Source organism: Typha latifolia, chromosome 8, assembly GCF_019914945.1.
Source record: "Typha latifolia isolate L0001 chromosome 8, TyphaL0001v2, whole genome shotgun sequence".
Taxonomy (NCBI): Eukaryota; Viridiplantae; Streptophyta; class Magnoliopsida; order Poales; family Typhaceae; genus Typha; species Typha latifolia.
The window spans coordinates 11210350-11224715 of NC_133093.1; the positions used below are offsets into that span (position 1 = coordinate 11210350).

The following is a 14366-nucleotide window of genomic DNA, read 5'->3' on the forward strand; positions in this document are numbered from 1 at the left end:
AATTATGCCATCAAACGATGTATGAAGTCATACAAAGAAGAATCTTCTAGGTTTGCCAATGAACTACCTATTTAGCAGTCTTGCAGTCAAGATAACACTGTAGGCCAGTTGGATTAATTTACTTGGGACGTGTGCACTGTTATATCAAAATACAAGATGCTTATGATATACAACGCACGCATTGACCCATGTGACATCCCTACCAAGACACACTGAGATAAGACTCTACAATTCCCAGCATAAAATGGTATGCAAAACAATGGATCTCATTACCATACTATCAATCATATGGAGAGAGAATAGATACCAGCATTCAGAAGGCAAACATCATATTAAATCTTTACTGTAGCATAAAGAAGATACCGATAGGTGGCAGGACCTACCTGCATAGATATCTTCGCTAATGTTTATTATGCGAGATGCCTTACTGATACCACCCCTTGTTATATGAAAAATTCTATCAAAAACATCTGGATGTCCATAATGCATTCGCACCCTAGGCATAAAGAAGCAATATACAAGTTTGAGAATTTTAGCATTACAAGAATAGACTAAGAATGTCAGAAGATGGAAAATCCACTTACTTGAGGGGGTTAGCAAGGACACGCTGGCCTAGAGTCACAAAGCTTGTTTCCTGGTTTGACATGAATGAGGCTAAAGACGAGACACTATTCAACATATGAAGGAAAAAAAGTTAAACACAGATCTCAGATGGCCTTTAGTAAGCATACAAGAGGTCATAAAATAATACCTTCCTGTGAAGACATGTTCTCTGACACCCAGAATTGTGGGTTTACGCAAATCACGGTCAGAATGAAACTCCTCAAGAAGATTCCTCATTTTCAATGCTTCTTCAAAATAGTTATCCTTCAAACAATAATAATACAAAGAACTCAATGAAAACAATAAATAAATTGTGAAAGACTAGAGAATGAGTTTGCCGTGTTAACCAGTCTACTTACCAATGAAATGCTTGTCTTTTAATATAAATATATTCATGCAACAAATGAAATATACTTCATGTTTAGCAAGTCACCACCAAAGTTAAAAAACCTAGGAGTCAAGGTTCTGAAACTCGGTATCGGCATATCAGATCGATTTATGTTTTAATTACGTAAAATTATAAATATTATTTAAAATTTTAGAAAAAGAGACAAGAAAATAAGAAAATAAAGATTAATCACATATGAAGCGTAAAAACCTATAAATAATACTCTATCTCTCTCAATTTTTTTAATTTTTCTTCTCTATTCCTTGATTTCCTTTTATCCCCCCCCCCCCCCCCCCCCTTCTCTCTCTCTCTCTCTTCCTCCCTTTCTCTCAAATTTTTTACCACCAAAAAGAATATTTTTATATTTTTTAATTTTTCACCATTTTTTCTCTCCCTTTACTTCTCTCTCTCTTCTTCCATCTCCCTCTTACTATCGATCCCCCTCTCTCTTCCTCTTTTCCTCTCTCCCCCTCTCTTCCTCTTCCTTGCAACAGCAGGAGGAGAGAGAGAGAGGGACGAGCGAGGATATTCAACCCTCCTAGCTCGTTTCGGGTCGGTATTGGTAGATACGGCCGATCCCAACCTGAAACGACTCGGGTATTGGTCGATACAGTCAAAACCAGCCAACATTAAATAGCTTTGGGAGAGCATTGTAGCCAAGATTTGAGGTTCATATTCAAATTTAATAATGATAATCCAGAAATTAACTAAAAATATATGTTCTCCTAGTCAAAGGAATATCATGACAAATCAGGACGTACTGAAGTGGCATTTTCCAAAAGAAAAAAGGGAAAAAAAATCAAGATCTAGGAAGCACATTAGGTGAAAATTTCTGAACCATAATGAATCTAAGCAAGCTCGCTTTTATGGTCTAAGGTAATTACAAAGAACTACCTTCTTTTTTGCCAACTATGAAAGGGATCATTTACAATATGAATGACGCTGTGGCAGGTCAGTTCATTTGCTTATCAAGGAAGAATATTTTTGTACAATCTGGTTGACTACTATTCTCTTCAAATTCCAAAGTTATTTTGTGGAATTGAAGCCTCTGATGTCCCAATAACTCGTATTAGCTTTCTGTGCTTCAGACCAGTATGTTATGATCTGAAGTTGATTCCTATACTTTTAGATATTAGTCTTCTACCATAGAGGATACTGGACTGTGGTAAGATTCATCATAAAGAATTATAATGTCTACATACATAACGATTTTTCATCTTTTTGCTCCAAGTAGTTCCACCCCCGATGCAGTCAGAAAAAAATTAATTATCTGCTTTTTACTGTCAATTTAGGTGCTGTTTATAGGAATATATCAACATTAATACTCATAGCTCTAATTAAATTAGAAAGTAATCAAAACAATGTTATTACCAAGTAAATACTCAAGGAGAGAACCAGACGAACATTATTTACAATGAGTCAACAAAAGAAGTCGGTAGGAGAAAACCAGTCATTACTTACAATGAGTCAACAAAAGAAGTCGGTAGGAGAAAACCAGTCATTACTTACAATGAGTCAACAAAATAAGCTAAATTAACCATAAACAACCAAGTGCTCAATCTTACTGTGTCTTTACCTGATTCATATCGATGGTCTGGACAGCATTTCCACGAGTAAAAACTATTGCATGGTTTTGATTTTCTGGTTTACCTTCACCAAGCTTCGGGTTCCCAGGTAATTTAATAGAATAAATCTCCTGAATAAGAAAAATGATAATAGCCAAATAATCAACCCACTTCAAGAACAATATACAGGGAAAACATGAATGTACTAAACAAAATTGACTAAACCTTATCCTTTCCATGAATGTCGGCTTTGACAAGCTTTGAGTAATACTCGGTGTTGGGTTTGCCATCCTTAATGCTCTCAACAACATCAATGTAAGCAACTCTGAGTGCTTCATTGCTAGCAACACGAAAAGAGATTGCCAAGATGAGCAAAAGATAAGTTCTTTAAGAAAATATGAAAGCCAACCCTCAAAAAGAAAATGCTGATGCAGACTTGTCAGTGGAGGACTAGCAATTCACATCTGCGTTCAACTGCTCATATGGATAAAAGCGTACCGTTGCAGTAGTAATGCAATATCTGCAGCTTCCGGTTTCCTTTCTTCCTTCTGTTTGCCATATATTTGACATGTCACAACATAAGAAAACTTTAGATCTGCCTGTGCACGAGCTTCAGGAGACAAGTCAAACCCCTGAATTTCAGTTAAACTAGTCCCCGTAAATGCAGCTTCTGGATCTGCCAGGAAAAAAAGATGATTCAGAACAACAAATATCTCAAGAGACTAGGGGTCAGATGTACATACCTTCAGATGCAATCCTCTCCAAATAACTCTGAAGCATAAGAGCTTTTCTGTAGTACATCATTCCACGAACTGTATTTTTTAAGACGCAATACAAAATGATATCAGGAAAATGCAAAAGACAATAGTGCAGACGAATATAAACATATTGAAGCACATTCATTAACTAATCCCGGCAATTAACTGAGTCCCAAGGATTATGTTGGGATCTTATGGGAATGAGTGATGTGCAGAAGACAGAAACAAAGTACTTCATCAACAGATACTTAATAATAGTGCCAATGGAGGGCAACTATCGCAGTTTGTATTAAATTTAGAACAAGGATTTTGTATTTTTATATGCATTATGCAACATGCTGGCAATTGCATTTTTTGACATCAAAAGGGAAAAAGAAGAACAATATAAGAAACACCTATAGTATATTTGTGACTTCTTCCAAAATCAAACTACTGGCATGCTAACTGCTAAGAACTTTCAAGACAATTATGAGTGCTGCCTTCCTTTGATAGTTGCGGTGCACATCATGAAATTAGAAGTTTGTATACCTTCACAAGTTTTTCCATTTTCAAGAAGAAACATTCTTCTTAAACTCAGATACGAAATTAAGAAAAAAATCCGTCTCGGGCGTCGGCAGGAGGGGGAAAACCCTAAAGAACTCCGTAGGCTTGTAGTCTCCAGTGCGGAGTCCAAAAAATGAACAAATTTCTACAGCCTTGAATGTGAACACTATCACAAAAACCGCTTTGTTATAACATCGATCTACTGTGAAGCCACACTGTCCTATACTTTATAATCTTTCATTCACAAATTTCAACATATTCTGGAAATTGGCACACAATTCTTAGCAGCTAAAAATACTATTTCACTGATGAACAAATTTCAGAAATCTATCACTTGCATGATAAGAAATTACAAGCATCGTTAAAGAACCTGAGAAGTCATTAAGAAATGCAATTGTCTAAGGAAAACACATGTCTAGAATAAAGGTGTTATTAAATCATTCTTAAACAATATGATAATTATGCAACTAGCATTCACAATCTAAGGTGTCAGTAAAAAACTATATTTCTAACGAAGCACCAAATCAGCATTGACATTTCTAATAGATGCAAGTAAAATAATAATTACTGATACTCAGAATTTGCTTATAAAATTAGAATGAAGTGTTGGTTACAGTTGCCTACTTAAATACATTGTATTTAAGTGTTGGTCACATTATAAAATTATAATGTAACCATTATAAAATTATAAAATTACAGTTGCCTACTTAAATACATTATAAAATTAGAATGAAGTGTTGGTTACATTGTATTTAAGTAGGCAACTTACAGTTGCCTACTTAAATACAATGGATAGAATTCATGATACTGTGTTTTGCTACTTAATAAAGTCAAAGAGAGTAGGCAATGTGCAATTACTTGTATATGAAGAAAAAAAAAGGGTGAAATAGAGAATCGTGCAGTCTGCAATTCTCAATAAAGTACTAAGTAAAATATTGGAACAATCATTCTCTTTTGTAGGCATGCACATAGAAAAGAGAGTTGGAAGAAACAAGACATACCTGTCCTTGCTAATGTTTGACCACGATAGGAAGCCCAAAAACGAAGCTCTAGTTTGTCATCTGGGCTATTCAATAGTTCAGAATCTTGTGCATTTTCATCTCTGCCAATCCGAGACAGGAAATTCTTCCACTCATCTAACCAGAAAATCCAGCCAAATTTCAGAAGACAAGGATAAATGAAAAATCACTTCATTCACAAATTAATAAGTTCAAAAAACTCAAATATTCACAAATGATTTTTGCCGAAGGAATCCAACAATGTGAAAAATAAACACGTCAATCAGTTAGGAATATCATATATAGGCATTAAGACAATATGGAAAAGCGCAATCCTATTTAAGTGGTCGTACATATCAAGTCATCTACCCATGCCGCATCTACCAACAAGGCAAATGATTAACTACAAGCTCCATTATTGTATCAAACTATCAATACGAAAAACAATATCGAGAGTTTACATCAACAAACTCCAGTTAGAGAGTAAGCAAAAGAAAAATATCACAAACTCTATTGTATCAATCAATTGTGGGTATTAGATTACTTTAATGTAATAGATTTTTTTTTTAGATCTCACTTAGCAGGATTCCACAACTTATTAAGAATAAAAGGATTCCAAGTGTGCAAATTCCCATGAATGCCGAGCTAGGAGGGCAAAGATGTTTTCAGCCCTAACCTGCTGCTAGAGATACAATTTCTGCAACTACTGCACATAACAAGCCTTACAATAAAGTAATGCCCTCGAGTTTATCAAGAGATCATTTCTTTACATGCAAGTAATGTCAATTTCAGGGTGTGCGAAACTTGGCTCGATATGGTATGTTTGCCTAGAACATAACCTACTGAGCCAATGTGTCATTGGAAATATGGAACAGTCTTGACATGCTAAAAATACGATCTTTAAACCTTTCTTTGTCCTGAAAAAGAGTTTTAGGGGTTAAATTAAAGTTCTTCAACGCTTGATATTAATGTAACATATGCAATTAAATTAGGGAAGATGACTTGGGAAAAACTGAAATTTCTCTTTTGATTTTGAAAATTGAAGTATAATTTATATAAATCATAAGATCAAGAACCAAAAATGTAAAGAGGTCTCAAAAGTATAAAAGAGACCCCAAATTATATTTGTTTAATTTTAAAGTAAGATATAGTTAATTTCCAATGACAAGCACTGACAAGGATGGCCATGAGAAGTATCGAGATACTCTTTTCGTATCAGTGCCGAAAGTTCACTAGCATGACATATTAACCTGTGCTGACTGGCATGACAATCCATGAGAGCATACATGTTTCCCCAACCCATGCACATTTTGATGATTTATTCTAATAAAAGTACCTCCAAAGAGATACAAGAAAGCAAAAAATGCTTTCCAAAATTTCTACTAGCACTAATTTGAAGCTGCTAAAGCCTAAAGGGATGCAAAAACACATTCTCTCCATGCTATTTTTCCATTCTTCAAGATTCTTGGAAACGAGTATAGATGAGGAAAACAAATCTCTCACTCTCTCTATCCAAGCTGGAAAGTCACCAGTAAATTACAGGTCGCTCAAACCTACAAGCATTGGCTTCATAACATTTCCTATCCAAACTACTCTTTAATAGAATTCATTGAAGAACTACATTTGGAGTGAGACGTATAATAGGGGAAATGAAATTTATTAATTTCTTACCAGAACTTGAGGAGAGGAAAATGTAGGCTTAAATAAGTCAAAATGAAGATTATTGAATGATAACAATATTAGGCTTAGTCTTACTGGCCACATCATACAAAAAATATCTAAACATAGGGTGGAACTTTAGGTCAAATTGGAAAGAACAAATTCCCTTACTGTTTTTAGCAAAAAATAAATTTCTAATAACATAAACAAGTAAAATTCATGACCTTCGAAGGGTCAAGCCTGTAGAGCTACATTTATGTTCATTACATATGATATAAGTCAACTTTAATACAACAATTCTGATACATTATTATGAAAATTGCTTCCCAAAATTGCCAACAAAAGAAAACAATAAAATCAACCAACAGTGTAAAGCTATTACATCACATGAAATAGACAAGGAAAAACGAAACCCCATATCACAACCTGCCAGCCCGCGCCAAGGCGTTCCCTGCAAAGCTGGTAGCATGCTCGTATCGCGTTCAGCTAGCACGTTACCATGCCAAAGCATGAACATTTCTTTTTTCCATTTTACAGTGTATTAAAAAATCTAAAAAATTAATTCTTGACGAGTTATGAACAGTTCAGTTTTTAGAACACAAATGAATAACTATCAAACAAATAACAAATTATGCAAGCAATCAACTAGGAAGCAGGAGGCAAGAAAGACAACTATGAAGAGAGAAAAAAAAAAGAAAAAGAAAATTCAGGTTAACCAATTAGTAAGAATAGAAGGACAAACTTCTATTACCAGGTTGATCTAGGTCCTAAGTTCTAATGCCAATAACATTTCGTGAAGGAAAAAAAACAAACCTGGAAATATTTTTTGGAGGTAAAATAGTATCGATATCCCATCCTCATTTTTCTTTTGGAGTTCAGCAACACTATAAAGAACATTCTCAGAATAATACGGGGTAAAGACACTGCAAAAAAGAAAGGAAAAAGAAATCAGATATTGATGATCATGACAAGAGGAACTGATAGTATTAGAATAAATCATGGGAACCTATGAAGCGACCACTAGTACATCCACATTTTGCTTATTTCTAAGCCACAGTCCAATCTCTAGTCAAAGAAGAAAAGTCTAGTCCTGCAGTTCCTTAACAACAGTAAGAATATAAGAACTCTCCATCTTTCAGTCATTCTGAATTTCTAATGGACATATCTGACCCTTTGGCTCCCGACCTGGAATGCTTAAGATATCAATTTCCCTCCCTTCTATGCCCATATCGCATGTGACAGATCTATTTCTGGCCACATCATCAAGGACTAGAGGATTAGGTCATTATACCATGATTGTTCTCATTTCACACCAAATTTCAGCAATCCTCAGTGTGAATCTGTAGTAAGACAACCTTTTTGATGCAAAGCTGTTAAAAGAGAAGATATGAAAAGGAGTTTGGAAGAAAGAAAAGGTGCAGCCAATGAAAAGGAACGGAATAAGCAATGCTTCTGAATGCTGCTAAGGTAAAAGAAAAAAGGTGCTGACAATAGGAAATCCTCGAATCTTCAGTGTTGGAGAAAATTAGTTTAAGGCAGCAAAACTTCAAGATGTTATTTAGGATTTTAGCAACTTATAATGCCTCGGGTGAAAACGAATATATCCACCTAGAACATCATTTTTACTGTTTCACAAGCTGAACACATCCGGTTACAGAGGATGGCAAGTGGCAAAAGAAATCCTAATCCACCTGCTCTGTTGGTTCTCTCTACAGAAAATACTAGCAGGATATGAATATCACCTGAAGGATAACATCTCAGAAACTGGCCTAGTGGCTGGCATTCGCATAAACAGAGAGTTAGTGAAGAACTCCAGTCTCCTCCTGGCTTCCAAATTTCTTGGGACATTTGCAGCAGATTCCTTGATGGTCAGAAGTGAATGCAGTCGCTTGATCAATACTTGCTGCATTTGTATTAAAGTGAATCAAATGAAAACAAAAGGCCAGTTCTAAATTTTAAATTAAAAAGAATTAGAAGAATAGGTAAATCTTAAATCATATAGGTGGAAGTTCAGAACTATACCAAATCAGGATCATTTGGCCACTTAAGATTAGAGAATAGACGACCTTCAGCTCTTGCTCTACTTATCTGATTCCAATCATCAAGGTTACCTCTTAAATGCAGAACAAGTTAACCCGTTACAATACAAAAGATGTGAAGTTAAGTATATTAAGTTCAGCAAGACCAAAAAGTTTCTTATTGTCCACCTCATATCAAGAGAAAGAACATCATGACGAATCACATCATAAAGCTCTTGAATAGCTTTAACAGCTCCATTTTTCAGTTCAGGGCGTTCCTTCTCTTTCTGTGGGGTAAAAGAACTTCCAGTCACATACTCAAAAAAAATTAAAAATTAAAAATTAAAAAAAAACAGAATATTGGAATAAGGCAGCACAAACAAGTATATCTGAGAGGAAACTAACAAGCATCTATAGAACTGCTAGTAAACTAGAGGCAGCAAAGCATGCAAAGTTCCAACTTCCAACAATTATCCAACGAGTAAAGAATAAATATATCTTGCATAGCAAAAGAATTTGACTAGTATAAAAATGGACCAGTAAATAGCTATTTGCCATCAAACTCAACATCACTTGCTTGGAGAAAGAACAGATATCTCTCACACAAAAATGTTTTTAACTGTCACCACAATATGTGCTTAACATCATAATTTGTTCTTCGCCATACCAACATATATCAGCACAGGATTAATATCATAATTTGTTCTTCGCCATACTTCCTGATAAGGGCATTGTTAAGTACCATAACTACGCTCTCATTCAAACTTCTATCAAAATGGCAAGTCAGCTACTCCAATACCATGTAATACTAACAGCTAAACATATAATAAGGAGCCCAAGTGCCAATAGGGAAGATCTAAAGTCCTAAACGTCTCTTCGTCTTTTGCCTTGGTGCAGTTACATGCATTAATAAACTAATAATCACCTCCAATTCTCACTAGGTAATTCCTACATGTCTTTTAAACTTTTTTTTCCAAAACTTCTTTACATCATTAGCCTTCAATACTTTTGCATACTTCTTGGTCATCTTGTTCCTCTTTTTTGCTTGTTTACTTTCTTAGTCTATTTTTCTACCTAAAAATCAATCGGTAAATGTCACACAGTACAATATATGCTTCCATCATACATATCTTACTGGTTATTTAGAACAGATCTTATGACAGTATAACTCTTTTATGCAGGCCACCAACATGTCATCTATATAAGGATATTGAGTTGTTTAATACTAAAATAACAAGAACAACATGACTGAAGAAGGTATGCAATGTTGTAGTTAGTGGGAATGGTTACCAGTATTCCAGTTAGTGCACTAATCCTGGAAATTACAAGTGGCAGCTTGCTCAACTGAAAGTCAGTCTGGAAATTCTTCTTCAAAATGCTTTCTCTTATATCATTATATATTCTTTCCACCCTGCATTTTATCAGAAAAATTGGACTAGCAAGACCAGGAAAGACAACCAATATAAGAGAACATTTTAGCATAACTAAAGAAGTTTCAGATTACCACATCCTTCCTTCTTTGTCAAGTATAGAAACCAGGATATGACTAATACTATGAAAACACTCTTCAACTGCATATTGCATGTATTCATCCCTCGTAATTCTGAACCAGAGCTCATCCTGTGAATCCTTGCATTCAATTGCAATATCTCTGGCGAGAAATACCTGAGCAAATCAAAGAGATAATTCAGAAAGAGAAACTAAGACAAAGAACTATCAATGCACAAGGGCAAAACAGCATATTTCAAAGAAAGAGTAGAAGTGTACAGTCTACCTTGCTAGCAAGCAAAAATAGGGGCCACTGAACAATCGGAAGATCTCCAGAATTCTTCGGCATGACAAGTAGCTCCATTTCACTACAAAAGGGAATAGTAATTATTCCCATACAGATCATAGTATGCAAAGGAAGATGCAAAGATTCACTAAAACACTAAACAGAACTTACAAATTGGTAATATAATCCTCTTCTCGCAAGTTCCTAATGATTTCATTCCAGAAGGGAGAAAATCTAGATGCATCAAACTTGTTTAACTCTGCAGTCTTCATCAAGTAATTATCAAAATGGTCAATAGATTGTTTCCCTCATCAAGTAATTATCAAAATGGTCAATAGATTGTTTCCCACAATCACAAGAAACTAAATATAAAGTTAAGAATGAAGCATCTGGGAGACTGAAACAGACCGTTTGGATGCTGAAGTCTGTTTGGATGTATATAGACAACCCAATGCATTACCTCAAAGGTTAGCAAGACAGAAGAGGAGGGGAAGCCAAAGCAAGAGAGAATGCTTTGCACTCAGCGTATTAAGAACTTTTATAGTAGTGTTCAAAGAAAAAGAGGGCAAGCATGCAGCATTCTCTAAAAAAATTGTCACTGAATCAAACCTATAGATCATTGTTGGGTCTTTGGAAAGTAACTGAACATAGATTAATACACAATAGGAATATTTCTGAAAATCAATATGGTTCTGTACCAAGTGGACTGAATAAAATATTTAGTCAATTAATAGGGCAATTGACTAAGAACAGTAGGAAAAGGATCACAAAATTTCATGTGGGTATTTATTGACATAGGAAAAGCTCAAGATAGGCCCCTAGAAATTATTATGGCACATTTAATGAAAAAGGGTGTTCAATTAAATATATCGATGTTGTTAAGGATATACGTATAATGGAGCTATGGCCAATATGAGGTTGAATGGGGTGAATTGGCGTCAAGGCTCTACATTAAGCCCTTACTATCACTCATTGCTAAATAAAGATATTCCAGATAAAATTCTATGCTGCATGTCATTTAATCATGCTATCAATTTTAGTAAATTGAGACATCAAGAATGTAAACGGATTATACTTGACAAACAAGTAAAACCGAAAGGGAATACTTCCATCATTTTAGGCACATGGTTCAATAAGAAGCGAGGATTGATGAGGCTATTGTACACAAAATTAGTGCATGGTGGTTGAATGGAGTAAGTGCACCCATGTATTGAGAAAATCTTTCAAGAAGAAATTCCAATACGATAAAAGATATGTACAACACTGTTATATGAGAAGAAATAAACCCCAAAACACTAAGAACAAACATTTCATATCCAGTTGTTTAGAAATATAATGCTATTTAGAATATAAAGAAATGGATAAAAAGTGTTAAAGTCTTTCAGTTTTTGTGGTAAATGTTTGCACGCCTCTGCATACCAATGGCACACTTCTAATATATTTTTTTAGAGTCTTTACACATGTCTTGATTTGAATATACGTGTTAAAGCCTATATTAGAGTCTTTTACTCTTAAATAATGTTACAAATGATCTATTTTATTAAAGATATAGCAATAGTCAAGTTAAAACATGATTCAGCGCATAATCTGACTGAATATATTAATTAATTGACAATGACTCAAGAATTTAAACCAAATCATAGTTGAATATAGCAAATCTAACATGTTTCGATATCAATTTGGACAATTTGAATGTGCGAGATCTAATCATGCTAAAATTTTAACTAAAAAATTATAAACTTTGAGTTCAAATCAACTCATATGGAGTAAATCTAATATGTTCATATACTAATTTTGACACAATTTGAATGAATTTAACATATTAATTCTGAATTTTTTCGAAATTGGAAAAAAATTTGGGCAAAATCAAAATTTCCCATTGATTCCTACATATTTTATAGATCTAGCACCGAACTATTAGATCTATGTAGAAACAATAGATCTAGCAAAATTAAACTCAGATATATTATTTGTACATCCCAAATTAGATTTTAAAAGTGTAAAACAATATAAAAAAAATCGAGCCAACCAGCACAGATCGACACACCTTGGCATGAGTTTATGCCATTGGCACAGCCCATGCCAAGTATTGATACTCTATTGGCACAATGTGACCATCCTTGCATAGTTCAATAAGAAGTGAGAATTGATGAGGATATCACACACAAAATTAGTACATGGAGTAAGTGCATCCATGTATTAAGAAAACCATTCGAGAGGAAATTCCAATACTATAAAAGATATGTACCAATATCTTATATGAGAAGAAATAAACCCCAAAACACCAGGACCAAACATTACCTATCCAGTTGTTTAGAAACATAATGTTATTTAGAATGTAAACAGAAGGAAAAAAGTGTTTAAAATTTCTTTAAATTTTTTATGGTAAATGTTTTCACCATTTAATTCTATAATATTACAAGAATGTCAGAAATCAGTATTGATCAAGGAGAAGAAAAGGAACTCGCGTGAACCAATATATGTACAAAAATAATTCATTACCTGACTGGATGATCGCAGCTGCCTCCTGTATAAAGAATCAAAAGGGAGTTTCAGTTACATCAGAACAAGACAAAATAACAACAACAAAAGAAAATGTTGAATACCTTTTTGGTAGAGCAACATGAAGGTTGTCCATAAAGGCTTCAGGGAACTTCTCAAAGAGTTGGTGGACAGCCTCCACAGATCTAATCTGGACATCAAATGTGACACATATTGGCAAAAAGGAAAGATATCAGAGAAGATTATCACTTTGCATTTCTTGACAAATATAATCTGTTCCGCTATTCTAAGTGGTTATTTTATTCTGGGTAAAGGCAGTCAATACAACTGAATCCAGGACAGCAGCTAAAGGAAAATATCTCTTCCAGATGTACTCACTTTAAGACAACTAAATATGTGTTAACAACTGACTAATATATATCATGATTCATGACAAATGGATAAAATACAAGATCTGGGAACTGCTTTTGCACAACCTGAACAAGTGATATCAGCAAACAGCATTACATATGTATGAGGGCAATATGTGCATGAAAAGAAGATAACACAAACAAGGGCTAAATGTTAGACCCTGTACAGGTGCCAATAATATTTTCTTGAGTTGCATGTCACGTACAAAGAAGTAAGATACTAAAATAAAATTAAAAACAATTTCCGTACGACCATTGTTTTTCAAGAATGACAATGTTAAATACAAAGAATTAATATATGTTTGCAATATTACAGCAAAAAGATATGACATAAATAACATCACATAAATATAAATTTACCTCACCCAAACGTTCCCTTGCACCAAGTAGGAACCCATAGACAGCAGACACCAAGGTGTAGAAAATATGGATATCAAGAAGATAGATCTGCACAGATGGACAGTCACGTGAAGAATTGTTTATATTGAATTGTGATAATTAAGTTTTACATCCCAATACCCAAGGCATAGTTTGTTTTGAGTTTAGGGAGGGTACCGAACCAATATTACAATAATTAAGTACACGAGGCATTTGTTTGTTTTGAGTCAGGGAGGGTTCCTGACCTAACCTAGTTTAGTAACCAAATACATTTTAAGTTTTTACCTAATCAAGTTGAGTCCGCAATAAATAACTAAATAAATAAATGTATAAATTCTAATATTCTTTCCAATTGATTCTAATTTGACCTTTGACATGACTTAAATCTATAAATTTCATGTCTTATCAATCTTCTCTATTCCAACAAATATATGATTTTCTATTATAGAAGAGCTCCTCTTTCACTATGGCTAAAAAAAATAACATTGAAAAAAATATATTTGTACAAAGATTAAAAAAAATATTATTTTATATAATTTTACTAATATGTTTAATATGAGTTTAAAGTGGCTAACTTGCATTTATATTTTATAAATTTAATAATAATATTTTAGTACTATTTGAATGATACATACTCAATTTTGCAAGAGTAAATATTTTTCACTTTTTCATGTCATATCAAAGTAATAGTTACACTCCTATTTTAAATTTTCTCTCATCTAATTATAATTTTTCTCAAAAATAAAAACATTCTCCTCCATTATGTTTTT

General features: G+C 33.9%; 1 protein-coding gene across 2 annotated transcripts in view; it reads right to left on the reverse strand.

The window, feature by feature from the left end:
* Window positions 1-14366, reverse strand: part of LOC140793498 (callose synthase 9) — a 38570-nt gene that overhangs the window by 7086 nt on the left and 17118 nt on the right. For both annotated transcript variants that reach the window (XM_073145004.1, XM_073145003.1), the window contains exons 22-40: window positions 13579-13665; window positions 12913-12998; window positions 12809-12833; window positions 10478-10572; window positions 10307-10388; window positions 10037-10197; window positions 9823-9943; window positions 8722-8819; window positions 8537-8627; window positions 8257-8417; window positions 7328-7437; window positions 4859-4993; window positions 3300-3368; window positions 3055-3232; window positions 2782-2896; window positions 2568-2687; window positions 752-867; window positions 585-668; window positions 384-496 (exon numbers count right to left, since the gene is read on the reverse strand). In XM_073145004.1, the coding sequence (XP_073001105.1) occupies window positions 384-496; window positions 585-668; window positions 752-867; window positions 2568-2687; window positions 2782-2896; window positions 3055-3232; window positions 3300-3368; window positions 4859-4993; window positions 7328-7437; window positions 8257-8417; window positions 8537-8627; window positions 8722-8819; window positions 9823-9943; window positions 10037-10197; window positions 10307-10388; window positions 10478-10572; window positions 12809-12833; window positions 12913-12998; window positions 13579-13665 (2047 nt within the window). The remainder of the gene's footprint in view (window positions 1-383; window positions 497-584; window positions 669-751; window positions 868-2567; window positions 2688-2781; window positions 2897-3054; window positions 3233-3299; window positions 3369-4858; window positions 4994-7327; window positions 7438-8256; window positions 8418-8536; window positions 8628-8721; window positions 8820-9822; window positions 9944-10036; window positions 10198-10306; window positions 10389-10477; window positions 10573-12808; window positions 12834-12912; window positions 12999-13578; window positions 13666-14366) is intronic.